Source organism: Mercenaria mercenaria, chromosome 1 (genome assembly GCF_021730395.1).
Source record: "Mercenaria mercenaria strain notata chromosome 1, MADL_Memer_1, whole genome shotgun sequence".
Taxonomy (NCBI): Eukaryota; Metazoa; Mollusca; class Bivalvia; order Venerida; family Veneridae; genus Mercenaria; species Mercenaria mercenaria.
Genome location: NC_069361.1, coordinates 42148747 through 42175995, shown reverse-complemented (window position 1 = coordinate 42175995; position 27249 = coordinate 42148747). Strand labels below are relative to the sequence as shown.

The following is a 27249-nucleotide window of genomic DNA, read 5'->3' as shown; positions in this document are numbered from 1 at the left end:
CGGTAAAATTACTAGTGAATGGCAAGAAATACTTAAAGGTGTCCCTCAAGGTTCAATCCTCGGGCCTTTGGTCTTCAATATATTCTTAAATGATATATTCTATTTCGTACATAGGTCAACTCTTCACAATTATGCAGATGACAATACCCTTTCTTTCCAACACAAGGATCTAGATGTATTCAAAGAAACTCTAGAATCTGAAAGTCAAATCCTTATTGATTGGTTCGATATAAACCAAATGCAAGCTAATCCAGAAAAATTCCAGTCCATTTGCATAGGAAACAAAACTAATAAAGCAGTCAAATCCTTCAACATAGGTCAAAATGAAATAATATGTGAAGATGAGGTTAAACTATTAGGAGTCAATCTTGATTTCCAGCTAAATTTTGACTCCCAGGTTACCAATCTCTGCAGAAAGGCCGCCAAACAACTTAACGTATTACAGAGACTGAGCAAATTTCTCAATGAAAATACAAGACTAATTATTTTTAAATCTTTTATTAGATCAAATTTTAATTACTGTCCTCTAATTTGGCACTTTTGTTCAAAAACCAACACTGAGAAACTTGAAAAAATACAACTTAGAGCTCTTAAGATTGTCTATAATGACTTTACTTCTTCATATGAAACTCTATTAAACAAAGTAAATTTAACAACATTACATCTAAACAGACTACGAACCATTGCCATCGAAACTTTTAAATGTATACACCATCTTTCGCCTGAATATCTGCAAAATATTGTAAAATTAAAATCTTCTAATTATGATTTCAGGTATGAAAATGTTCTAGAAGTGCCACAAGTAAGGACAACAAGGTATGGAAGAAACTCATTTAGGTTTGAGGCCGTCAGGGTGTGGAACAGTCTGCCAAATGACATGAGAACCATAGATAGGTACAAAGACTTTGTCAGACTGGTCCGCACCTGGACTGGCCCCAAATGTAAATGTGCCATGTGTCAGTGAGTGTATGCTGTATGTTTGCTTATTGTATGTGCTGTTGTCCTGCTAGCTTTTGTTTTGCTTGCTTGTTTTTTGTTTGCTTTTTCTCTGTCATGCTTTTGTTTTAAAAATGCTGCTGTTATCACATTTTATGTAAACATGACTCTCTGCGAGAAAGTTGCTGATCAGTTCTTCGCAAATCTGATTTGAGGAGATATCTGTTCTTAATCTCATCTTATCTGTCACACTTTTGTGTTATTTTTGCTAATCAGTTTTTTATTTAGTTACTTTTATGGCAGTTTTTAGGCCTAGGTCAAGATCAGCAGCTTTCCCACAGGTTTTACTTTTTCTTTTTTTTTTCTTTCTTCTGTATAATACCCTTCATGCCTCATTTTTTTTTTTTCTGTTTTCTTAGTTGCATGGTACAGATTTAGCTTAGTTTTTCCTAGTAATAATCTGCATGTGCTTAAAAAGCCTATTATTAAATATGTGCTCCTCTCTTAGTATGTTTTAATTTAGTTAATTTTATGTAAATATGTACTGTAAGTTGTCTGTTTTGTTTTTATGTTTTAACTTGTGTGCTTTTTTCTCCTAGGGTAGATGACAGATATGGCTGTGGTGGAGTGAATGACCTCTCCAGGCCCTTTTCCCAAACCTACAACTTTCTTTCGGTAGTTTTTTGGGACATTTACTTAGATAGGGTTTTTGTTTTTACACTTGCCACAATACCCATAATGTCATCTACTTATTTGTAATTAACTAATTTTGTTTTGCTTGATTTTTGTATCCCTCTTTTCAGCATGTATGTTTTAATTTAGCTTTTAAGGGGAGTAACAAGGTCAGTAATGTTTATGTACTGTTACAGAGTTACTTCCCTTGTTCTTTTATGACTGCTTTCTCTTTACAGCTGTTTTATTTTTTCATTTTATTTTTGTTATTACTATATCATACGTTTGTCGGGAAATAGCTTTAAGCTTATGTTATTTGTTAATTTCATATCCGACGTAAAATAAAGTTTCTTGTATCTTGTCTTGTATCTTGTATCTTGTATACACAGGTATAGACGATTTTCCAACTTCAAAACAAGTTTTGTTATCGATGTTCGCCATTTTGGTAAAGGGAAACTACTCTCCGCGCTAACTGACACTGCTAAAATCTAAGATTGCCATTACGTTCCGTAAAAGATCGAATGGTTTATTTTTCTATTAAACAAAATTAATTTCATATAAATTTAAAGTATTTTGATGAAAAAACATTAATAAATCGCAAAAATTATGATACTAATTAAGGATCGAGTATTATCTTTAACCGAGATCAAACTTTGAACAATATAATTGACAAGCGGTGACACTTAATTGCCGGTAATTACTGGCTATTTGATCATAACAAAAAGACTGTCACGCCTTTTGTTATAAGTCTGAATTGAGAAGCTCATGCCATTTTGAAAGATACCATTCCGAAATATTGAATCAGCTGCTATCTAAATTAAAAAGATACAAGTTCATTCGGTTTTAGGGTAAATTTTTTTAGTAATAATGTCCATTTTCAAGATCAATAATTTGTGGACCCCCAAAAATTATTAGGGACCCTTAAATTAGCAGCCATGGGAGTCCATGGACTCCCAAATAAAAAACCTGAGGGAAAACCCTGGTAACTTAAATTTACCCAAATATTTGACACCTGCCATCAGAAACTGGGTTTAACCTATTTGACAACTGTTTCTTTTAATGTGTGCCGACACCAGTAGATCAAAGAAGACACCAGCAGATCAAAGAAGACCTGTATTCCATGTGATGTCATAGTGATGTCACTGCTATTGACATGTATTTAATTCAGAACCAGCATAAATACACACCTGTTATTTAAAGTGACTGTGACTTAGAATGCATTATAGCACTGGGAGTTGATTTATTTTTTGCTGATATATGGAATTAACTTTTTAAAATTGTATTTATCTTGGTTTGGGCAACCATTGCAAGAGTGAAAAAAAGTTTAATTTGCATTTAATCACATTAGATTCACAAGGTTTACAAGGATAAGAAAACAGAATCACTGACATTTTGAGTGAATTTGTTATTTACTTTAAATCAATAGACTTAAACAAAGACAGGAAATAATAAAAACAGTAACATTATATTAAGCATCTTTAGTTCCTTTTTCAATTTAGTTACATGTTATGGCGTTAAAATATTTCCACATTTTCCCTAAAATCTTGTCACTTCTCCCTAAAATCTCTCCCTTTCTCCCTAATCTTAGCTGAGGGAGAAGTGACTTCTCCCTAAAATCTTAGCCTAGCTTAAGCCCGGACTTTCGTCACAAAAAGTAATGATCATTCTTGACTAGAAATTGAAGAATTCACAATGGGTCATGTCACATACTAAAATGGTATTTTCAGTGACATCTGAATACAAACAACTGAAGATATGCATAAATGTATGATTATTCAAAGCCTATGATAAACATGAAAAAATGAAAACTGAAAAATAAAATGTGTTTTAGTGTTTCATGAAAAAAAAAAAAAATAGTTATAAATACCCTGTTTTATGTTTTTCATTGAAATGCGAAAGCGCATGCGAATTACGAGTGCGCCAAGTTTGTCTATTAATTTTTTCCCTGAAAAAAAAAAGGCTATTTATCTGTAATGGCCAGGGCTAGCACTGGATTTAACTTCCATCATTTTGGTCCTTCAAACTTTAATCAAAGCTTGGCCGAGGCTATCCGCACGACCGTCGTGCCGATTATTTTCGTTATTCGCACGACGGTCGTGCCGATTATTTTCGTTATTCGCACGACGATCATGACTGGAAAATCATGTCGATTATTTTTGTTACTGATACAACTTAAAATACTGTATACATATGTGAAATTTAGTTCCTTTCTGGAGAATTTTATTTTTCAACTTTTTCACAGAAAGTTGCAAAACTGCACTTTTTATGCTTTAAACATGGTCAGTGATGTTAGAAATCAACTTACTGTCGCTCTAAAGACATAACCCCCTTACTTGTATTCATTTTTTGACACAAAATAATTTCCGAAAAGTCTCTTAAAAAAAAAAAAAATTCCGACCTACCTACCCTAATTTTTTTTGAGCATATTACCGGAAACAAATTTTTTAAAAGCCTTATCAGATCTCCATAAAGTAGCATGCACCTACCCGCATTATGTTGAATCACTTACGCACGATTTATTGAACTAAAAACATAATATGAAAAGTAAAATAAGGGCATTAAGGTATGCTAACTAACTATATTATTAATTATGCAAGAATATGTGTTCTTTGCATTCTTTTGATTAATTTGCAATTGATGAATTATTCAATTAATTTTACTAATAATGGTTGTTTTAATATCCAATTAAAGTCTATTGATTTGATATCTTAAACAATGAACATGATGCTATAACAGCTAGTATTTTTAACTAAGATATACATTACGTCAAAAATAGAAACGCTACCGAAACACCCGTCGTGCGGATAAGAAAAATAATCGGCACGACCGTCGTGCCAATAAGAAAAAATAATCGGCACGACGGTCGTGCCGATAGACACTTCCTCAAAGTTTTGACATTTTTGCCCGTCACAAATATAAAACAATCTGAACATCGAATTATTTTGACTATAATCACGGAAACACACAATCGCAAATTCGACAAATAATAAATAGCAATAGCAACAACCACCACTTTTTTGCTAGTTTGTGAGCAAAATCTTGTCTTAAATACTGAAGAAACATTAAGTTTATTATTTTTATTCATCAGTCCCGAGAAAAACAAGAAAAAGTAAAAGCTTCTGATTACAGCGTATGAAATGCTATTAATTATTTGTTGAATTTGAGATCGTATTTTTTGCGGAATTTAAGAATTATATTAAATACTTCTGTTTCCTGTGACCATGTATTCAAATCAACGGGAAAAATACAAAAACAAACTTTTGATATTTTTATTATCTCCTGTTTTACCTATCCTTTTGTAAATATTTTTCTTTTGTGTATGGTTAAACACAAGTACTATGCTTTATTTTAAACAATAACTTGGCTTACAGAGCGATTTTGGCGTGGGTCGAAATTAATCGAGACGAACATTTCGACCCACGCTTCCAGCAAAGCTACGTTTTGCAGTTTGATTTCCAGCAACAAACATGCTTACCTCTCCATCTACTTCGTCCAGTTTTTGTTCGGACATGCTATGCCGAAAATATAAGCTTTACTTTGAAAGAAATTTGCAGATTTTTTTGTTTACACTGCCGCTTTTCGGACGTTCCCGCGATCGGTTTGCGAAACTTTTTTCCGGTGTCAAGGAAAAGTACACGCTGTGAAAGCTACGGCATACTAAATGCACGACAACTGTGTCCATTTGTAACCCACCTTTGTTTGCTATGTTTACTTACAAGGCTATATGGCTTTTGGAACTTTACTTTTTTTTCAAAATTTCAATGTCAGTACCTTTGGTTACTAGGATTACTTAACTTTGGCTACTGCAGGATACTGAAATATTTGTTCATCTTAAGTTGAAATTGATATAGGCCTAAATCTATGAAACTGGATTGTTTGGTTTTAACAAGAAATGTGTTGGATTTTCATCTTTTTCCTTCTATAGCAGGAAAGATACATTAAATGCTATCATATAGGCTCGGGCACAACATGTGCACCCCTGCACAAATGTCTACTTCCATTTGTAACCTACTATACAATTGGCCTGCTGGGGTTACTATGATTGCATATTTCTGCCACGAGATAGCTAGGAAGCTATCACGATAATATTGTAAACTTTCCAAGAAATTTCTGATTTTTTTCTGAAAACATTTTAACAAAATATCATATTTTCTATATATTTTATTTGTTTCCTGAAAATATTTTAGCGCAAAATTTCGCGATAATGCTTCTTTTTAAAAGTGCAGCAATACACGTAACAAACGATTACAGTAGCCTAGCCAAGTTCTGGTGGCGGGAAATATATATTATATAAGTGGGTATTTTGATATTTAGCCGTTTATGGTGTAAACTGTATACAAGATACAAGAAACAAATTTTTATTTATAGTCGGGTGTCAACATTACAATATTAGCTATAGCTATGAATAGCCATCCCCATGCATTGGTCGAGAGGGCTAAGATGTTTTCCTACGGAGGTGAAGGCCCCTGGCTACTCCCACTGCGGTGTGTCCTTGAAAAAGGCACTTTATCACGATTGCCCCAGTCGACCCAGCTGTAAATGGGTACCGGCAAATTGCTGGGGGTAAGGTATAATTGGTTTTAACTGTTCTTAAAATAGGGTCGCTCAAAATTGTTTCACAAAGCGACGGTAAATAAATTTACATTTACCTTTACCCAGTTTTTATTATATTTGACTGGCATATCATAGTAAGTTGTCCCCCTTAAAATTTATCCGATACCCTGTTATCACTTTGAGCAATAAATTATATAGGAAATTTATTTTCAATGATTGATTTCAGATATGTATTTTAGTTTGTAAATAATTTAACACATATGACAGTATATATCAATATCTCCTCTTCAATTTCATGTGAAAATATTTATCCTAACTGAACAGCTTCTTGCTTCTAATTTTTTTTTAAAGTATCACCATCGCTTATATTGAACATATAGTGAAAATCACTAAAGTTTTCAATTTCTTTTACTTTAGATGCAAATAAATTATATTTTCCAAAACATGATAACTTATTAACACATGTATGTGTTCTTGACTTTATAAACAATACAATAGTTTATTTATAATTGTAATAGCTAGGGTAAAAGCTTCTTGCTTCCATTTAATAACGTTCATAATTGTCTCATTAGACAAAAATAGAAAAAAATATGAACAAAACAGAATAGAACAGAGATTTGATTTTTCACCCAACTGTTTAAGTAGTCGCAGCTGTGTGGTAGGAGAACGATACGAATCCACATAAATTATATTAGTTCCGACAGAAAGCTAAACATCTTTTGAGTATTGAAATATTCGACGACAGAAGAAAAACGACGTCAATAAGAAATTGTTTCTTAGGAAATAGTGTAATCTGCAAGTTTGGCGATTAGAGAAACCTGGTGGGGGTGGGGGGGGCGGGGGGTGTGCATTTATTTAAATAAAAGATACTACAGGCAGCATGATTTCCCTGCTGTACGAAAAAAAGGGAAAGTCACAGATGAGCAATATCATGTCTATTTTAGTAATCAAATCCAAACTTGAAAAAAAAAAAAAAAAAAAAAAACCCAAAAAACAAAAAACAACAACAACAAACATTTATAATAGCGTGCTTTCCAGGAGTTGGCACGACTTAAGTTAGACCTACATTTTTGTCACGGTTTTGTTCGTGGAAAGCATGCAAAATAGTCACCTTTACAGCTAAAGAGACTTTAGTTTACACGGGTAAATTTGATTTCATGTTTTAATTGTATAATAACCAGAAACAGATATCTGAATGGCATATCTGATTTATATATATCATTGTTTATACAAACTAAGTAACTAAGACACCATAAATAAGTAGACTAATTAAAATCAATGCAAAATCTATAACAAAGAATTATAGATGACACGGCTTTAGGTTATAACACACGAAATAGTTGTTGTTCTTTATTCTATATAAAATTGACCTATTTCCAATGACCGCAGCACACATCAGGACCCATTTTAAATTTCTGTAACTTACATTTTCTTGACGAATATTGTCAGTGCTAACTAAAAATCAAAAGAAAAGTTGGGGTCATGTTTGATGCAAGAAAAATAATTTCAGTCAAACACACAAACTGCAAAATCAGCTAAAAAATGAGACTCCAAATTATACTGGTGGTGTATGATCTAAGTTTCCATGAAAAATTTTGTCATGTTGTTATTTCATTATGAAAATGCTACCTACATGTCAAGCAGAGATCTGTCATGTGATTTTAGCAAACAAATTGCAAAGAAAATAAGGAAAATAGCTCTACAGAGCAAAACAACTGAGGACTATTTGTGTCCGCCATTATGCGATACCATTTTTTTTCGCGCCATTTTTCTATTTAGTGTCTGTATGCCTTTAGCTAATGTAAGGGAGACAATCCAATTTGAAGGGAATAGCTTTAACACAGTAAATAATTAAGAGAGAATTCTTGAAAATTCTCGTTAAAAGCTGACCATGTATTGGCCAACTTATAGGATTTCAGATGCATGTGCTGTATTAAAATTGAACTATTTTAGATTTTATACTAATATAGGACTAATTAAGTACAAGACATTTTATGCCTGAGCTGTTTTAAAAAAAAATGAACTATTCCAAATTTCACATATATATGGTTTACTCGGGTATTCCCACGAATCTGCCTATATAGGCCCTAAATGCGGATCACTGTATACGTTATACAGCTGAAGACAACAAGCAGACCGCCAGAATTTATTTATTGGTTTAATTATGCAAACTTTAAGTATTTATGCACATTAAACGACCGCAAGTTCTAATATTTACCTTTCTTCAGGTGATAATCACAATATAAAATGTCGTATAATGACTCGATATGCTAATTTTTGCCGAGAAAATACGGGGCTGCTATTTTCAAGAGACGCTTACTTTTACTTATTGTACGGTGAGGCACACAAATAATACATGACGAGGAGGTATTATTATATACCTGTCACACTAAAACTAGATCTATATAGATTACAGGCTTTCCAGCGTTCTTACTTTTTTCTACTTTCTAGTTTTCTATAAAACCTCCTATTACTCCTACTTTTTCATATAAGAAGTAGTAAAAATGTATTTTTTTTGAACCCGAGAATTAAAATTTTCACCGCGAGGGACCCCTCCCGCACCTACCCCAAATGAATGTAAATTAACACCTTGGGGTTTTCGTTAATGTTCAAAAAAGTATATGCTGTGGTTTATGAAAGTAGTTTGGATTCAGTAGGTGCGTCTTTAGTGCATTCAATTGTGAACAGTGAAATGTCGTTGATTCCAGTGCAAAAGATTTTTTTTTGTAATGGCTGGCTGGAAAGCCTGAGATTCTAAAAAGTTATTTATATTTAACCGAAGTAATTAAAATTATACGGGATATTCTGAACCATCATACTTTTTATGCCCCCCACATTTGGGGGTGGGGGATATAGCGTTGCTGCTGTCAGTACGTCCGCCCGTACGTCCCGAAATATTGTGTGTCCAACTCCTCCCACACTATTAGCCTGATTTACTTCAAACTTTCACAGATGTGCAGATGACCATAAAGGAAGGAACTTTTGCTGTGACTATTATTTACCATATGTTTGGCCTTTTGATAGTTTTGCTAAATAGTGTAATAGAGAAAAAAATCTTGTGTGTCCAAATCCACAAACACTATTGATAGTTTCACAGATGAAGGATCTTGAGGTGAAGATGACCATAAATAATGGACTTTTTCTTGTGGATATTTTTGTAGAATTATAGCCCTTTCATAATTTCACCAAATAGGCCATAGAGACCAAATCCTCATTTATTCATAACTTGTGTGCATATTTTTTTCACCATCACTTTAGTGTTACCTCATTCTTTTGAAAATATTTAATTCTAGTCAGCAGTTACTCTGGACAATTTCACATGCTACGTGTTACACTGAATATTGGTATATTTCAATGTTGAAAATATATCAATTAAAATGTATAGCATTTATAATAGTCTTATTTTTAAAATCTTAATTCACTATTTTGTGCGATTTGAATGATCATAGATAATACAATCCGTGAAAAAATCCTTTGGAAGCATAGAACCTAACAAAGCAACATAAACAAAGCAACATAATAGAAAATTCGGTTTGATCGAGTCTGTTCCAGAGAAGAAATGAAATAAAGTTTACATAGAATGCTGAAGCCCAAGCCCACATCACTAGCCTAGTCTCCGTAGGTAGACGTCTACATGTAGAAAAGAATAACAACAGCTGTGGTTCGGAATACCGTCGATGAAACGAGTCGAAATAGCCAAGCTTATAGAAGTCGGGAAAATCTAAATATTTGGAAAATAAGTGATATTAAATCAGATGATGTTTTTGTATTGGCATTTAATGATCTTTTCTTATATATATAATGCACATGTTAAAGCATTAGTTCCATTTCAGTTTAATGAAAACTGGTTAGGAATATCCAAGTAAACTGTATGTTTGTCCGAGATGGAGTGTAACCCAGTAAACACCTGACGTCGTACCGACGTTGGTTAGACGTTGGATTTTGGTCGCGACGTCGGCGACCTGAATCCAACGTCTAACCAACGTCATATTCACGACGTCTAATAGACGTCAGACTTAGACGTCTAGAAGACGTTGGCATTAGGTTGGATAGAAAGTCTGATAAATGTTTTTAGTCATAAAACTAACTGGTATTATTTTGCTAGTATAGTTTAAAGATATTTACTTGTTTTCATAAAGGCCTGGACATGCGCTTATTAATAATAGTTCATTCTCACAACAAACATTATATTAATTAAGTTACAATATCGCATGAGATTGTCTATTTTCGGAGACGGATTTTTCACGAACTTTAAACTGTTAAAGATAAAAATGCATTCTATACACATATATAAATTATTCTTAATTCACATAGATCTTCTCTTCTACACATGTTGTCTATCAGTCACACATTCGCGAGATAAGCCTGCATCGGTTTACACAGACTTCCTGTAATTTGATATTTATTGGGATAAGATAGAGCAAGTTTATAAATACTTTACACAAAGGGAAGGCTCCGCAACGTGAGTAACAGATTTTTAAAAATTATACTTATTTTAAAAGTTATACTGATTCCGTATTTTTTTTTAAAAAAAGACTTATTTTTGTTTGTTACTTTAAAAAGCAATTGCATTTAATTACGTTTTATATAATATTTTTTTCATAGAATTTAAAATATTACATATTTGTTTGGCACGTATTAATTATGCTCTTAGTAATAGCACTAGTATATTTGTATATGTTAAATAATGAAACTGTCAAATTTTATACATTTCAGGTGGAAATGTTGGCGGAGTTGAAGAATCATACAAAAATGACGAATCTTGAAAGTTTCAATTACTGCATTACTTTTTGGACTTATTGTATTAGACTTACGTCGCCATAATATGAAATAAAGATGATAAAATACATGTGTTGATTACTTGTTTGATTGCAAATTACGTTGAAAATTTGGTCAGATTTTGGTTGAAAAGTGGTTAGATTTAGGTTGGAAAATGGTCGGATTGCGACGTCTAGCCAACGTCAGGATCCGACGTCTAAACGGTTTGCAAATCCAACCAAAATCCAACGTTAATCCGACGTCTATACGACGTCTAACCGACGTCTATACGACGTCTAACCGACGTCAAATGCCTACTGGGAAAGTTCTATCTACTAGCAGTACTTTACACTATGGGGACTGTGGATGAGCTTAGAAATACAGGACCAGGGAGACAAGTACAAGCTGTCTTACGTTCAAAAATCGTAGTATCAACTCAACGAAATATTCTTCCTCATTAAACATTCAATTATCACCTGAATTCGTAAAAAAACCCTAAAGATTTAAAAAGAAAACAATGTGAATGACAATGGAAAGGAAAACATGATATTCAAGATGGAAATAACAATACAGGCTAACAGAATCTCTGCTGAAGTACAAAACATTGAACTGAGAAACGAATCACAAGCTTCAAAAATTGTTAGAGTCCGAACTTTTGAGTGAAACACATGAACAAAGGAAACAGATACATTATTCCAAAATACAAGAAGCAGAACAAGGAAAAGAGGAAACTTTAGCTGGAAGAAAACAGAAAGGAGGATAATAGGGACAGGCAAGAAAAACTGCCCAAAGAATGCTGGTGGTAAACGCGCTATCCAATTCCCGCTGGGAATAAAATGGTTTGCGCGGCTTCCGGTGATCGTGTTTCGCATCAGTATATACAATATCGAGGTAGGTGGTAATGACACATTTACAAAAGTATTTGAAAAAAAAAGCAATTTCCCAAGTCGTTTGCTTAAGTTTTGAAAATGTTACCTTCTAATGATCAAATATGACTTTGTGTAGTACAATCATCAATATAACATACATATTGAATAAAATGCTGCTTTTGGGGAAAGGACTGGCAAAAAATAATCGGGAATAGGGTTGCGCCCCAGGAATTGTGTTGCTCGTATACATATTACATAGTCACATAGTCCTTTTTAATCCAAAAAACGACTCTAAACCCTGGAAACCGGCATCATCTTTCTTGCTCCTCCCATTTTCCTTATTTTTATCTATTTATTTATTTTGTAAAGAAAACTCATTTATAGCTAGTGTTATTTACAGTTTACGACAAACGCCCAGGCTGAAAGTGCACAAAAAGATCACCCATTGAACAACGTAAGACAAACGTTCCCTTTGCCATTTTTGCAACAAGATACAATCAACGTAGAACTTGTTTGCTGTTCATATTGAGGTTAAAAACACATGTAATAGTTGCATCAGGGAGGAGCAAGAAAGTGTCAACTTTCCCTCATGAATCAGAGGTGGAGGATAAATGATTTCAGATACGATATCTTTATCACAGCGGAGACAACACGCCTCGCCCGAGGACCGAACTCACGACCGTGCGATACGTAGATCAGCGATTTCCCTATTATATAGTAGCTGTTACATATACGCGCGACCTGTGTAGAAACAGTTCAGCAGACAGACATCTTGATTCTTGAATCAAAGTGTTCAGAAATGTGGGGAAACTTCACTAGCTGCACTCCGGGCCGTAACCATGAAATATCAGATTTGTGTAAGTGAAGGCAATATTAGCCCAGAATTGTCTGCTAATTATAATTGCGCAATTGATATGCAAAATGATAACAGCCCAGTTTAAAGTGTAGCATGTTTTCCTCATGCCTATATTTGCATTATAATAATTTTTTAAACAGTTTTGCGGTCCATTTGGTAGGGACAATGACAGAATACGGATATTTCATTGTCTCCGACTGTGTTCAAATCACAGTCCTATTTTTCTCGTAATAATTTAGGCAAATAATACAGTTATAAGTACCTATGTACTATATAATAATGTAGGTGCAAACTGTTTTGCAGTCACATACACGACAGGAAAGTTTGCTATCATAATGTAAATGAGCAACTCTACTCCCGGAGCGCAATCCCATTCCCGCATATTCATTGTCAATTCATAATAATGTCCCCATGAGCAGGATTTGGAACAAATGTGATATTCGCTACCGTATTACAGTTGCTTTATCATTAGGAACGTCAGATGTCCTCAAATAAGCCACATAAGGTCAGAAACTGGCATTTTTGTAGATTTCAAGCTTCTTTTCACGCTTCGGGTCCCCACAGTTTTTGTTATAATAGGACCGAATCAAAAATTTCAAACCAGATATTTCGCACGTATGATGATTTATCACATGCATGTGGTCGGCTAATAGCTATTCATAGCTAATGTTATTATGTTTGCAACCAGACTATAAATAAAAAATTGTATCTTGTATATTTGTGTCGAATAGCATTTTGATTTTTGCGAGAACATTTCTAACTGAGTCATACTTAGTAAAAATATCACTTGACCAACCTGAATTTCGTCTATTTTTACGCGCAACACCAGCACCGGACGTCGCGCAACCTATTTTAAGCGTATTCCCAGCGGGAATTGGATAGCGCGTGAAGCAACTTTATGCCAAAATACAAGGCAATTACAGTCAATAAAACCCAAAGTCACATTTATTCGAAGCTTCAAAAAAGTCACAAAACCTGTTACAATCCTTATGGAGTGATAAGAGCATCTCAACAGAGCGGAGGACAGGGTAGTGAGCTGCGAAGAATATAGGAATATACTTGACAAACCATCAAAGCCTACGAACTTACAAAAATGACTTAGAAGAGTTGAAAAGAAAGGGAAATAAGCAGATGCAGAAAGAGAAACAAAAACTTAGGTGCAGCAAGTATTTAAAGAGGCAAGTAGCCACACGAGCTGCAGGCTAGGTAGCTACTTCCACCTCTGTGCTGCAATCAAAAGCTTCAATTCGACGCCAAGGCAGCTTCAAGTTGAGAGAAACTGTATGTAGGTATGGAAGCCTTCCAGAAATATGCATAGTGCAGAGTTGAAGAATAAAACAAAAGGGGATAGAACAGCCAAACTACGCCAGAGTTTAAGAATGGAAGTTTGACATGCAATATCTCTAGTAATTTGCGACCACTTATGTGAAAAATTGAAACGTGTACTGCTGTTTGTGTCCTGTGTCTGGGTGACTGGATCAGTATTTACAGGGATGAAAATGTTGCATATTCTTGTGAAAAGTGCTGCCAAAATCGAAAATGTTTCGTCTGATGCTGGAAGTGATACGTTGACATTGTTAAGGTTGCTGTAAGAAACAAGCGTAGGAACATTCCGTCACCTGGATTCTTGGAAAAGAAATTCCGGTTGTCATGATAAGACATGTACACATTAACGCCAAGTCACTGCTTTCAGTCTGTTCTGCACTTACAGGATGTGACAAGAAATGAAATGTAAAAGGATGAAGCAACGGTATATGGTGAAACTCATTGCATTATATTGTTCCTGCTTGGAAACAGGAACATGTATTTTATTTTATATTTCACCAGTTTAAAATTCACAAACTTATTGATGACTTGTAACTCATACAAAATGAAGGTTAGACGAAAGGTAACATTGTGTACATCATCATTTATGTAAAGCCAAAATATTGATATGACGGGCAGGATTTTTATACAACAACTTACATCACATTCAACTTTCATTTTATTACAAAAACATGTAAAACATGATTCATTTATATTACTATCTATAGATAAAATGAAGGCATATCACATGCAGGTATTTCATGAAATCGAATAAAAGAACTAAAACAGACAACCGTTTCATTAAATAAATTATCTTGTTCGTTAACACCGAATTTCGTCTGCATCACTTCTTCGTATGGGAAACTGGTCTGGGTTTAACACTTGGTATCAAATGCTTCTGAGAGCCTTTGTTAATACAATGTCAACTGATACACTAATAATTTCCAATTTTAACTAAAACTGAAATAATTTAATTTTGTGGGCATTAAATCTGTGGGTTTCGTGGGGATATGAGTTTGTGAATTTCAGCTTCTGAAGACAGGATGAATGGAAACTGTATTTCTTAACCCTTATCATGCTGGACAGGATTGATTCTGCCTTTGCAAACAGCGTAGATCACGATCAGGCTGCATACCTGTGCAGTCTGGTCAATATATGCATTGTTCGTTATTCAGTCAGTATCATTTTAGTAAGCATCCCTTTTAATAGTTAATGGTACTGTTCAGATTGGAAGATGGACAAGTTCATTAAAGAAATTTAGCAGTGTAAAGGTTAATGAAAATTTGTCCCCTACAGGTATTATGATTTCACAGTATATTTTTATCAAGACTTATTTTCAGAGCTTTCAAGACGTCTCCAATGTTCCAAGTCCTTATTTCGAGTGTCTAATCCACCAATTGTTTCACCTACTTTGTAGTACACTGAAATGGTAAGAAGTAAAATAACTAAATTTTTTAAACATAAATAATTAAACAGATAAACAAGCAAGTCAATAACCACAAATACATGAGGGTTCATATGTATCATACTTTTTTTTTGCCTTTCCATGTTCTTTAATTAAAAATTAATTGTTCTGGTTTTAATTATGTGATGCAGATTCAAAGATTTCCTTGTATTTGTTTTTAGAAGGGTATGACTAATTTTATACATTTCTTGGAAAAAGACTAAAGTGCACTGGCAAGAATGATGTCAACATGTACGACGCATAGTCCCTGAAAAAATATCAAACCCAAACCTCTCGAAAATATACCCATGTTCCCTTGATATTGATGATGTATACTGTGTTTCATCTGAACTGGGTTGGTGGAATAAATATAGATGTAATATAATAAAAGAGGCATTACTAAAAAAACAAGAAAAAGAAAAAGAAATGGACACGAAAGTCCTGAAAATAGGCACATGTCACCTTCATGATGATGATGATGATATTTACCAAGTTTCATTTGAATAGGACGGAAACTGTAGTAGGAGTTCAGTACACAAGGTCCTGGTTTTAAGTTCAATAAGGATCATAAGTCAGCATGAAACTCCTGCTATTTGCATACCCACTTCATGTAGATGACACATACAAAAAAATCATCTGAATTAGATAAAAACTGTAGGAGGATTCGAGTATACAAGAAAGTGCAACTGATGGACTAACAGACAGTTCAAATTCTGTATGCTTCCCGAGTATTCAACAATGCGGGCATAAAAAGGTAATTTGCAGATAAATTATGTATCCTAGTATGTGTCTGCAGTATAAACACTGAACAGAAGAAACACAAACAAAACTTCAAACTGAAACCCAACATATTTTCAGACTTATCAATTAAACATAGTATAGTTTTTGTGCTCAGTTCCAAGAGTTTCGTTCTTGTTAAATGACTTTTTTTAGATTTTAGGATTGGGTATTTTTCCTTCACCAAAAAGACTTACTATTCAAAATCCACGGATGCTCCTTATGGTATTTGTATCTGTAATCTGCAATAGAAAATGGACACATCACTCAGATTAGACATGATTCCTAGAATAATATTACAGTAACTAAACTTTAACCCTTAGCCTGCTGCAGGCGAATTTAACAGCCTTTGCAAACAGCTTGGAACCAGATCAGACGCCGATTAAATCGGCGTCTGATCAGGTTCCAAGCTGTTTGCTACTCTGACAATATTTCTTCCAATTTTGGAGCAAATTGAATGAACTTTACAATTTTAGCAGACGACATTTCCAGCAGACGACAATTTATCTAGCATGCTAAAGGTTAAAAGCCTATAGGTACAAAAAAATTCCAATGTAAAAGGTTATCCCAAAGCATGTCAGATGTGGATATAAAAAGTGTAACATAATTTACCCCAGTATGAAACCTTTCTCCTTTGCATCTGAACAAAACGTTATCATTTACCTCAATAAGGAGAATCTACTTATCTTGGGTGTCCTAACAAAAGGTAAAACTCATGTAAATACATTTTTTTTTCAAAAATCTCATGGTAAACCCACCCAGATTCATGTCAACTTTGACTAGAAATACATTCCGCATGCCAACGGGCAGAATGTCGAGCCCGCCAGCACCATTGGCCTCTAAGTGTGACCTTGACCTTAGACCTAGGGACGTTTTGCGCATGACACCCCGTCTCATAAAGGTGAACATTCATGCCAAGTTACATCAAAATCCCACCATGCATGAAGAAGAAATGCTTCGGTCAAACTTCAATTTGACCTTTGACCTCTAAGTGTGACCTTAACTTTAGACCTAGGGACCTGGTTCTAGCGCACGACACTCCGTCTCATAATGGTGAACATTCATGCCAAGTTACATCAAAATCCCACCATGCATGAAGAAGAAATGCTCCGGACAAACTTCAATTTGACCTTTGTCCTCCAACTGTGACCTTGACCTTTGAGATAGGAACATGGGGTTTGCGCATGACACTCCTTCTCATTAAGGTAAACCTTCATGCCAAATATAAACAGGATTGGTCCATGCAGGTCAAAGTTAAGGTCCGGACAAAATCGGACGGACGAACGCACGCACATACACCGACCCGCCAAAAGTGACAATTATATCGAGCTCACCGCAAGCGGGCTCGACAAAAATATACTGCTTTTAGCAGTAACTATGAATAAAATGTAAAAACACCCTAGTACTCTATTAGCATACTCTTCGTTAAATGTACTTCATAATTTTTTGTACTATATTAGCATACTCATATGTGTACCCCGATCATTAGCATTTTTTCGTAAGTGTACCTTATTAGCATACTCATAAATGTACTTTACTAGTATACCCATAAAACACCAGCGTTCATAATACTTTATCAATTTTAACTTAAGGATCTTTTTACAGATTTTATTGTGTTTGGAATTGTGAAGTTCACCTGGATGTACATCCCTTTAAGAAATCAGTTTTTTTTCTATAATAATTTTACCATAGAACCTAAATAAACAATAAATGAATTGTTTACCTTAGTACCTTAACAGTCTAAAAATAGTTTACCTTGATATCTGTTGAGCTTGAAGTAGATTGAGTATGCATACGCTACCAATACACCTTCCGCTACCAGAAACCATTTCCCTATTGTAAAACCGAGGCTTTTTTGAGGTTTTGCAGGTGTTCTTCTCATTATGAAGATAATACTGAAAAATAAAACATAGAGTATTTTAAAATAGTACTGCAATTAAATGAAATCAGAAACTTGACTAAGTATATAGAGAACAGGCAAAAACGGTATTAAATGTATGTTTGGTCTGTATGCATTTATGCTATTAACAAATTGTCACCATGGAAAACACTGATCATCACACAGTCAAGAGTGAAATATTCTAGGATTTTCAGTGCTTTCAGTAATTCAGTGCATACAGATGGGCAAGAACAGGCTGGAACAAGAAATACTTTTTAGCCATAGTTTCGATCAATACTTTCAGACACTTGTAACAGGAAACATAGACAGGATAATCTACTGCACTATTTTACTGAGCCATGTATTAACAGACAATAAGTACTTCTATTTTCTAAGAAACTATTTTGTTTCAATATGTCCTGGCTTTGGGGTAAACTTTTAAATATGTTTTATGCATCAGATAATAAATTTTTCAGCCAATGGAGATGAGAATATGAAGAAGGTTGCAACAACACAGTCATGTTTTGTGTACAAAACAGGTAGCGGATGCATCAGTTTAACCTTTAGCATGCTAGATAAATTGTGGTCTGCTGGAAATGTCGTCTGCTAAAATTGTAAAGTTCATTCAATTTGCTCCAAAATTGGAAGAAATATTGTCAGAGTAGCAAACAGCTTGGAACCTGATCAGACGCCGATTTAATCGGCGTCTGATCTGGTTCCAAGCTGTTTGCAAAGGCTGTTAAATTCGCCTGCAGCAGGCTAAGAGTTAAGGTATTTTTCAAATCTTCAGAGTATACTTGGACAATTCAGCAAATAAAAAAGATACAGTCGTGTACTTGATTTTTTGCTAGACTGATCTGAAAAATTTGGACCTCACGCAAGTTTTCATAATGGGAGTCTATGGGAAAATCATACCTTTTATAACATTTTCGCGAATAAAATTTTTCTACAATGTAGATATTAATGAAACTTCTCACATAAATAATTTGTAAATAAATATATTGCCTATAATGTGGTGAAATAAAATATATAGGTCCATGTGTTTATTTTTGAGATATCTGACAATGATTAAAGTGAACCGCACATTTCACGCTAATTTTAAGATATTATATTTGAATTATTTAACATGTGAGATGTTTTAAAATCATATTTTAACTGTAGAAAGATAGTAACAGTTCCATTGAAATAAATTTACTCAAAGGCTGCAATTAATTCATAAAATGATTTTCATTTCCGTACACCGAATCCTGGCTTTATTCTACATTTTCTGGATAAATGACGTTACGCTATCACTTCTGGTTTATCAAACGTGCAGAACGCACTGAATAGACATGTACTGAATGGATAGAACAAACCAGCGGCGACTACAGGATTTGGTGTAAGACCCCCCCCCCCCCCCCACCTCCTCGGAAAATTTTGAAAACAATGAACCCATCTGGTGCATTCTGGGCGTTCTGAGGTACTTTATTTGAAAAAGGACAGGTTTTGTGACAATATCAACCCAAATAACATGCTAATTACATTCGATAATTTATGACTTGTCAGACTTATTCTTGCGTAAATATCTCGGAATGGAATTTCTTAGCCCGATTTCTGAGTTTTTTTTTATGGGGAATGGCTACCAAGGGCTATTAACATAGAAATGGTAAAGAACATGCAAATTTTGTTGGATTTTTATTGTGCAAGCGTAGCAAGCGAGAAAAATGCATTTTTTCCCTAGAACAAAAGACAAATTACCTATGTGAGTGTAGCGAGCGAGAAAAAATGCATATTTTTTCACCCAGAACTGAACAAGAGATAAATTATGTATGCGAGCGTAGCGAGCGAAAAAATGCATATTTTGCACTTTTTCACAAAGAACAAAAGACAAATTACCTATGCTCCGGCGAATTTTTAGTGTGTGTGAAGGGGGGGGGGGGGGGGGGTGCTGGATCCGCCCTTGCAAACATCTGTTCAAAATTATCTCATTACAGTAAATATTTACTTAAAATGAATTCTTATAAAGCCTCATTCTAAATCATACAAAAATTATCAAGAGAAATGTATGCTATTTTAATTAATGAAGTAATTTAAATACACAAATGCAACCTTAAACAGTAACTTTCATTTAGGATAAATTGTATAAAAAAAATTATAAATTTATAGAGTGTGGAATGTTTAATGTTTGGCTGATCCATATGTAACCCATGTATAAAATGGTTGGCACTGGCAGTCCAATAAAAATTATCAGATATATTAAACCAGTGGTTTAGATAATTCATCTAACTGCAAAAATTACAGGATTTTTTAAAAAGAACTTTGGCTTATAAAAACTTGTATCTATGTGAGGCATCGGTTTAAATCACCAGAAAATTCGTAATTTTGGAAATTACTTCATAATTATTACATAAATCATTGAGTATAATTGAATCCCCTTTTGATACATGTAAGATTTATTTGAAGTTATGGCCAATTCGTGACATAATCGGCATTTAAAGCGTCGGCAGAGATGAAATTTTCATCGGAAATTTCCTCCACTATTTTGGTCTTTCGGGTGTTTGACGCGAGTGGAGATATGGCCCAACTATGAAGAGTTGAATATCATCATACTGTTTTTGACTGGTCGAGACAACGTGAAATATCCGAATGTATAAAATCGGTCTACCCGAGGTCTCATTATTTATACCTGCCCACGTTTATGATATATATATATCACAGTGTATAGACTCTCTGTACGCCCAACCGGAAGTCGCCAAAAACTAGGCGTTCAGAAATCAAAACACAAAGTTTTGCTGTCGCGGATGGCTTGGATTTTCATTGTTTATTACGTTAATATCGTATAAAGTAAGTGTACTTTTAATCAACGTATTGTTTAAGAGCTACTGTTTACGTAGATACCAAACACGCCTATTAAAACTCTTAATATACTTCATTTCAAATCAAATTACGTGTGGGTATTTGTTCGATTTTGTAATAAAACTATCAATTCTTTGAAATGCATATATCTTGAGCTTTTGCAAAGAATTAAAACCTTTGCTACTTCGTAGATAAATATCTTACTCATCGATAAATACTAGCATGGCTCTATGGTAACGAATGTGTTTGTTGGAAAATGTGTTTTTCTGAGACATATATGCCGATTACACTGTCCCACTAGTCGATAGATTACTGGCCCACTAATCGCAATTTCTAAAATCCGGACTGAACGCTTAGTCGAAAAACTGTACGCCTATTCAGAACTTCTTTTCATTCATGTATTTCAATAATTTGACTTTGTTTTATGATAACCAACAGTTAAAAAGTAATAGTTATAATATCCATTTTATATGTTATTACTGCAGTTTCGAATCCACTTTTCGTAAAGGTTAGTGTTTATTAGTAAGTAATTATCAAATCAATTTAGTCTAGCGCGGCACTGCCGCGCGACTAATTCAATTTGGTAAATGCGTACTAATAAACTCTAACCTGCATAGTGTTTGAAATTATTTTTTGTAATAATGACTATATTCTTTACACATAAATCACTAACGCATCATTCATATAATCGTTACGTGGCACAACTCAGTGTTTGATCCATTTCCGGCATTTCAGAGACTTGTTCGAACTTTACCTCGGGAGCTTTATCATCATTCACAGAAGAAACAGCTGCCGTCGGCGCGGTTATTGGTAATTTCTGTTTATTTTAACATCCGGCTCCAAGTCACAGTTGATATCAGTCAAAATCAAGCAGATTGAAGCTAATATCCAGTTTTTTTTTTTTTTTTTTTTTTTTTTGCATTAATAATTATTGCAGTAATCGCTACAAATCAAAATGAAAATGACCTGGGTCCTAACGTTTACATCAGTTGTTCTACACGTATAACTAACCACCGTCTTGGAAGATATATGAGCGGACTCGTTTTGGACACTTTGTACAAAGTTTTCATATAGACAACGCGTTTGTCTGTTGGCGGAGCTTAAACTCAAAAAAAAAAAAAATTCAAGAACAACACAGAGTGACATTCACCTTGGGTATAATGGGAAGTCCCTGCATAAAAAGGCTTTGTTTGCACAATGTTTATGTGAAGTTACAGTAAGGTATAAGCAAAAGTAAAACAAGAAAAAGATGTGACAGAAAAAAGGTTGCCGAAAAACTTAACTTTAACCGAAACCGGGGCGAGTAGAATAGCACCGCTATTCCCCGAATAGTCGAGCTGAAAATACAAAGGAAAAAAAAAACAGTGTCCTGTCAAGCTGAGCGGAATAAATATACAACATGTATATTTTTCTCGTATGTTAACGGAAACACGTACACAGATTATATTTCTTGTCCAAGACAAGGACATCGTTGGTGAAACAGACCAATAAATACTGTTTCACTGTCGCAAGTAAAATACAAAACAAAACTTATATTTATAAATTCAATAAGTACAGTGTATAGAGCCTACAAGCCGAAACACGTCGTCATTTCTTTATTGAATAGGCGTACAGTGTTTTGGCGAATAGTGGGACAGTTTTATAGAAAGTTTTGCGACTAGGCGGTCAGTGCATAATTCAGATGCATGTTGAATTAAACAATATTTAAACTATTCAGGATTGTAAATTCATATTTGTAGGTATAAACTCACTTGCATGGATTTATAATTTAACATTCGGAAGCGGTTCTGACATGTATTTCACTCGCAGTTCCTAAATAATGGGCATTTTTAGCCTGAATGTATCGTCTTTTGCTTTGACCTGCTGGGTTTTGGGTGAAAATACGTTTTAATTTCATGTGTTAATGTCTATTTAACGGCAGTTTGTTGCAGAGACATTTATCATACATTGAAAAATATATACAACAAGAATATTTATTTCAAAGAGCCAAAGAAAAACATAAAAATACTCACTACCGACAGCTTCCAAAAATTTGAAAAACGAAAGTGAACGCCTAGTTATTGGCGACTTCCGTTTGGGCGTACAGAGAGTCTATACACTGTGTATATAGCCCAACTAAATTATGCGCAACGGTCTCTGTAATATATATAGAGTAAATGTAAGTCTCAATGCGAGTCTGCGTGACATTGACACATTTTAACCCCCTGCGTAAACATTGCACGAATATTGTCGTATCATTTTATGGGATATAAAACTATGTAATACAAAGATATTAAACACTTAAACCGGCACACAGTATTTCCCAAAATAAACAACGAAATAATGAGTAATACTTTCACCTTTGTCAAATGTTTTCGTGACTACAAATGTCGTTCTTAAATAAAAGGGAAGTAACTTTGTCAAGTATGGTTATTGTATCTTGTAGGGGACCAGTTATACAGCTGTAAAACGACGGTAAAAGATTTTAGTTTACAGCTGTATAAGACCTTAAGTGGAAAAATGACCAGAAATATTAAAACATAGTCATTTAAGAGGGTCCTAACCAGTTTTCAAAGAATTCAAACGAAACTGAGGCTTCATCATGTACAAATTTATTTTTATTTAAATTATTCGTGAATAGACCATTAAATTTCCAATAAAATACATTATTTGTTTATAAAGTATTCCATACTATGGCGTACCGTTAGGGTCGAAAATGCCGATTTAGCTTTAAGACAATTCGATTTAGTACGACCCAGGGTCGGACATATTCTAATTAGTAGGCTATGTCCCTGGTTGAGAATTAGCTTAAAGCTATTTCATTTAGTACGACCCTGGGTCAGACAATTTCAATTTGTATGATACTAAATCGAATTAGTACGACCCTGAATTAAGACAAATCTATTTAGCTTCAAGACAATTCGAATTAGTACGACCCTGGGTCGGACATATTCCAATTAGTATGACCCTGGGTCAGACATATTCCAATTAGCTTTAAGCTAATTCCGAAATAGTATGACCCTGAATTAAGATAAATCTATTTAGCTTTAAGACAATTCGAATTAGTACGACCCTGGGTCGGACATATTCCAATTTAATAGTATGACCCTGGGTCGGACATATTCCAATTAGCTTTAAGCTAATTCCGAAATAGTATGACCCTCAATTACGGCAGCCATCTTTGGTACGACCCTGGGTCGAACATAGTTACAATTAGTATGACCCTGGGTCGGACATATTTACAATTAGTATGACCCTGGATCGGACATATTCCGATATGTCTGACCCTTGGTCGTACTAAATATGAAATAGCTTTAAGCTAATTCCGAACCTGGGTCATACTAAATATGATATGTCCGACCCTGGGTCGTACTAAATGAAATAGCTTTAAGCTAATTCTCAACCAGGGTCATACTAATTGGAATATGTCCGACCCTGGGTCATACTAAATCGAATTGTCTTAAAGCTAAATCGGCATTTTCGACCCTAACGGTACGCCATAGCTTACTTTGCCTAATATTTAGAGTTTCCCGACCTCAGTCAACTCTGATCCGGGTATTCCAAATCACTTTAAATATTGCTGTTATCTGCTCCAGCTGTTATTCATTTCTTGTAGATGCACATCTACAGGTCTACGGACACTAATTTAGTGAAATGACTTTGGAATGCTATGAAAACGTTATGATCGTTTAAATCACACAAAATATTATGTTTAAATTAAAAAATAAGACCATGTAATGAAAAATAAAACAGGTTTCTTATAAATTTTAACACTGAAACAAAACATTATCCAATGTATATATTAATAAAATGGTCAATAAAATCTGTAAAAAGATCCTTTGGAAGCACAGAATGCAACCAAGCAAAATAATAGCAGACTCGGTTTAACTGAGTCTGTTCTAAGACTAACTACTGACATGAAGTCATGATATTTTCAAACGGACGGGATAGCAGTACCATAACCCTAACACTAGGGTGATGAAAGAGAACTGAGGTGTACACAAGTTATGAATAAACAACTATTTTTAGTAGAATACAACAGAAAAATACTGACTCAGAATACCTCTTTTTTTTAAAAAAATGATTTTGGTTAAAATACCTGTTAAAAAGCTTTTTTATCACATTTTTTTTCTCAAAATGGACTTACTTTTTGATAGGTGTATTTTATAAATATACTTCGTACCAATGTATAATTTATCTGCATATATCAGCGGACACTAAAGTGAGAGCGACTTGAAGAGAGCAGCTCCAAATTCACTTACTCAGCAAAAAATAATAATGACATTCTTATGTTGTGTATATCGTTTGAAAAAAATAAGTATATGTTATAACCTGTGGCTGCTTAATGTGGACAGGTAGTAAAAGTTTACAAAAATATTTTCTAATTTTTACGATCAGATGTTAATCGTTTAGAATGACCCGCATTTTAGACGGATTGGAATACAATATTAGATTGTAGTATAATACATAGTTACTCGACTTAGTAACATGTGACATCAAAGCCTAAAAATAAAAAAATGGATTAAAAAGTCCATATTTAAACAATAAAACTGATCAGAAGTGGGCACGGGTGTGTGTCTGTGTATGAGCGGTGGGTAGGGACAATGCAATCCACATGCAAGTAATACTATGTACTATGCTGTTTCACTGGCCATTAATTAAACCTTATCATGCTGAATACGATTGATTCTGCCTTTGCGACCAGTGTAGATCATGATCAGACTGCACATCCGTGATCTGCACTGTTCGCTATTCAGTCAGTATCTTTTAGGTAAGCACCCCTTTAAACATTTAATTACTGGTACTGTTCAACTCTTTTTAAACCGAAGTGCTTGGTGAGAATCTCATGAGTTGCTTAGTGTACATGACTACACCTGATACTAAAAATCTCCGATACGATATGATTATAGAGTCATCCATACATGTATCATCCATGTAAATCACGAATTTCTTGCATGTCAAACTTCTACGGAAGGTACGATTATTATTACTTTTAGAATGGCCCTTGTACAAGCACAATCCAGGGTCGTCAATGTTCATCACGGAGATATTTTGTTTCAGGAATTCCATCTACCGGAAGTTGAAAGTGTCTGCTAGGACTAGCCTGCTTGCCGTCGAATCGGACTGATCCGTTGAACTTCAATTCTCAAGAAAATAATCAATTTAACATGTTAAAATTGACGATTCGCTGATTGAGCAATGTCTACAGAAAATACCTCCAAAATGTATAAAGGAAAACAATCTGGGGGAGCATGTTCCCACATTCGCCCTAAAACCTGATGGACTTGTACATCATTTAAGGGACAGTTACGTCACTGGCCTGATTATAGCAACTAAATCTACACTATTCTACTATATGTCAGACACATAAGTATTACTATTATCTACATTCGAAAAAGACGACATAACTTCTTTTTTCGTATATCTTGGCTTAACAAATGTAGATATTTCCAAGTACCAACGAAGTGTCTTTCTTTGATTACACTGAGAGACTTAAACGAAATTATCCGAGTTAGCAGCAGTCACTGTATATCACTTTTCAATTGGAAAGTGTATATAACGAATGCATCCGCTTAGCCCACATTTCTTGTATATAGCTGATGAACTGCAAACAAGGTACTAATAAATAATGTAAACCATAAAAATAATGGCTCTCCAGTCTCAAATTTACTTATTTTTCATCGGAAGTATTTGAGGCTCAAACATTGGATGAATAATAGAAAAATAGGAAATTGTCGCACTGTCGTAGGTTTACTCAAGTCAGAATCAGTTCACAACCTGTTTTTTATGCAGATTTGATTTACAAATGTCGTATAATTCTCGGACATAGCCATTTTCGACCATTGTTTATTAAAAATATCAAACGTTTTATCGCAAGAGGTCATTACCGTATTGTTCTGAGACACACTCCAGTTAAATTGTTTAGCCCTTTAATAAATAGTTGGGTACTATGCTTTGCTCTTTGACTGTGCGATGACGGGATAGGTGGGAGACTCCATAGCTTTAAGAATGTTTCTCATTGCAGAGTTGGTGCAGCCGTTCAGCGCATGCGCGGAATTATTATCAAATGGAACGCACGGCAAAAATACTCATTTTCTTGCATGTCCGCACGCATTTAGTGTATAATGTGCATAATATACTGACTAAAGGTTAGGGTTAGAATCACCATGGTTACAAAATATATACATTTAAGGTATTTTTGTTCAAATTTAGTTAATCCGGTATACACCGGAGTCTGTAATATATCACGGGCGCACCAACTCTGTATTTAGTCACAGCCTAGCTTTAAGATCCCCTCTAGGGACGGACTTGTTGGATAAAAACTGTCACCTGTCCCGTTTCGTAGTGCACGTAATGGTGTTTCCTTTGGTGGTCTGGTTTCTGC

The 27249-nt window shown here is 34.5% G+C and overlaps 2 protein-coding genes across 3 annotated transcripts in view; both read right to left on the bottom strand.

Annotated features, from left to right (window-relative positions):
* The window catches only part of LOC123540912 (claspin-like), a 44881-nt gene extending 34951 nt beyond the window's left edge, over positions 1-9930 (bottom strand). Inside the window, exon 1 of one of the 2 annotated variants that reach the window (XM_053545146.1) lies at positions 9738-9930. In XM_053545146.1, coding sequence (XP_053401121.1) covers positions 9738-9764 — 27 coding nt within the window. In that variant the 5' untranslated portion in view covers positions 9765-9930. Of the gene's footprint in view, positions 1-5083; positions 5242-9737 lie in introns of those variants that run through there. The other variant, XM_053545140.1, reaches the window with a different exon arrangement.
* Positions 9931-14616: 4686 nt separating this feature from the next.
* On the bottom strand, positions 14617-26867 carry LOC128557599 (protein CEBPZOS-like). The gene is made up of 4 exons (XM_053545134.1): positions 26753-26867; positions 17927-18066; positions 16369-16413; positions 14617-15371 (listed from the first exon to the last, which is right to left on the bottom strand). The coding sequence occupies exons 2-4, from the start codon at positions 18051-18053 to the stop codon at positions 15274-15276; spliced, it is 270 nt and encodes an 89-aa protein (XP_053401109.1). The 5' UTR covers positions 18054-18066; positions 26753-26867; the 3' UTR covers positions 14617-15273.
* Between the last annotated feature and the right edge of the window lie 382 nt (positions 26868-27249).

Coding starts and splice junctions, on each gene's coding strand:
- LOC128557599 (XM_053545134.1), bottom strand. CDS start 18,053: ATGAGAAGAACACCTGCAAAACCTCAAAAAAGCCTCGGTTTTACAATA. Junction 16,414..17,926: donor CAAGCTCAACAGATATCAAG/GTAAACTATTTT, acceptor TTTCTATTGCAG/ATTACAGATACAAATACCAT. Junction 15,372..16,368: donor GCATCCGTGGATTTTGAATA/GTAAGTCTTTTT, acceptor TTACCATTTCAG/TGTACTACAAAGTAGGTGAA.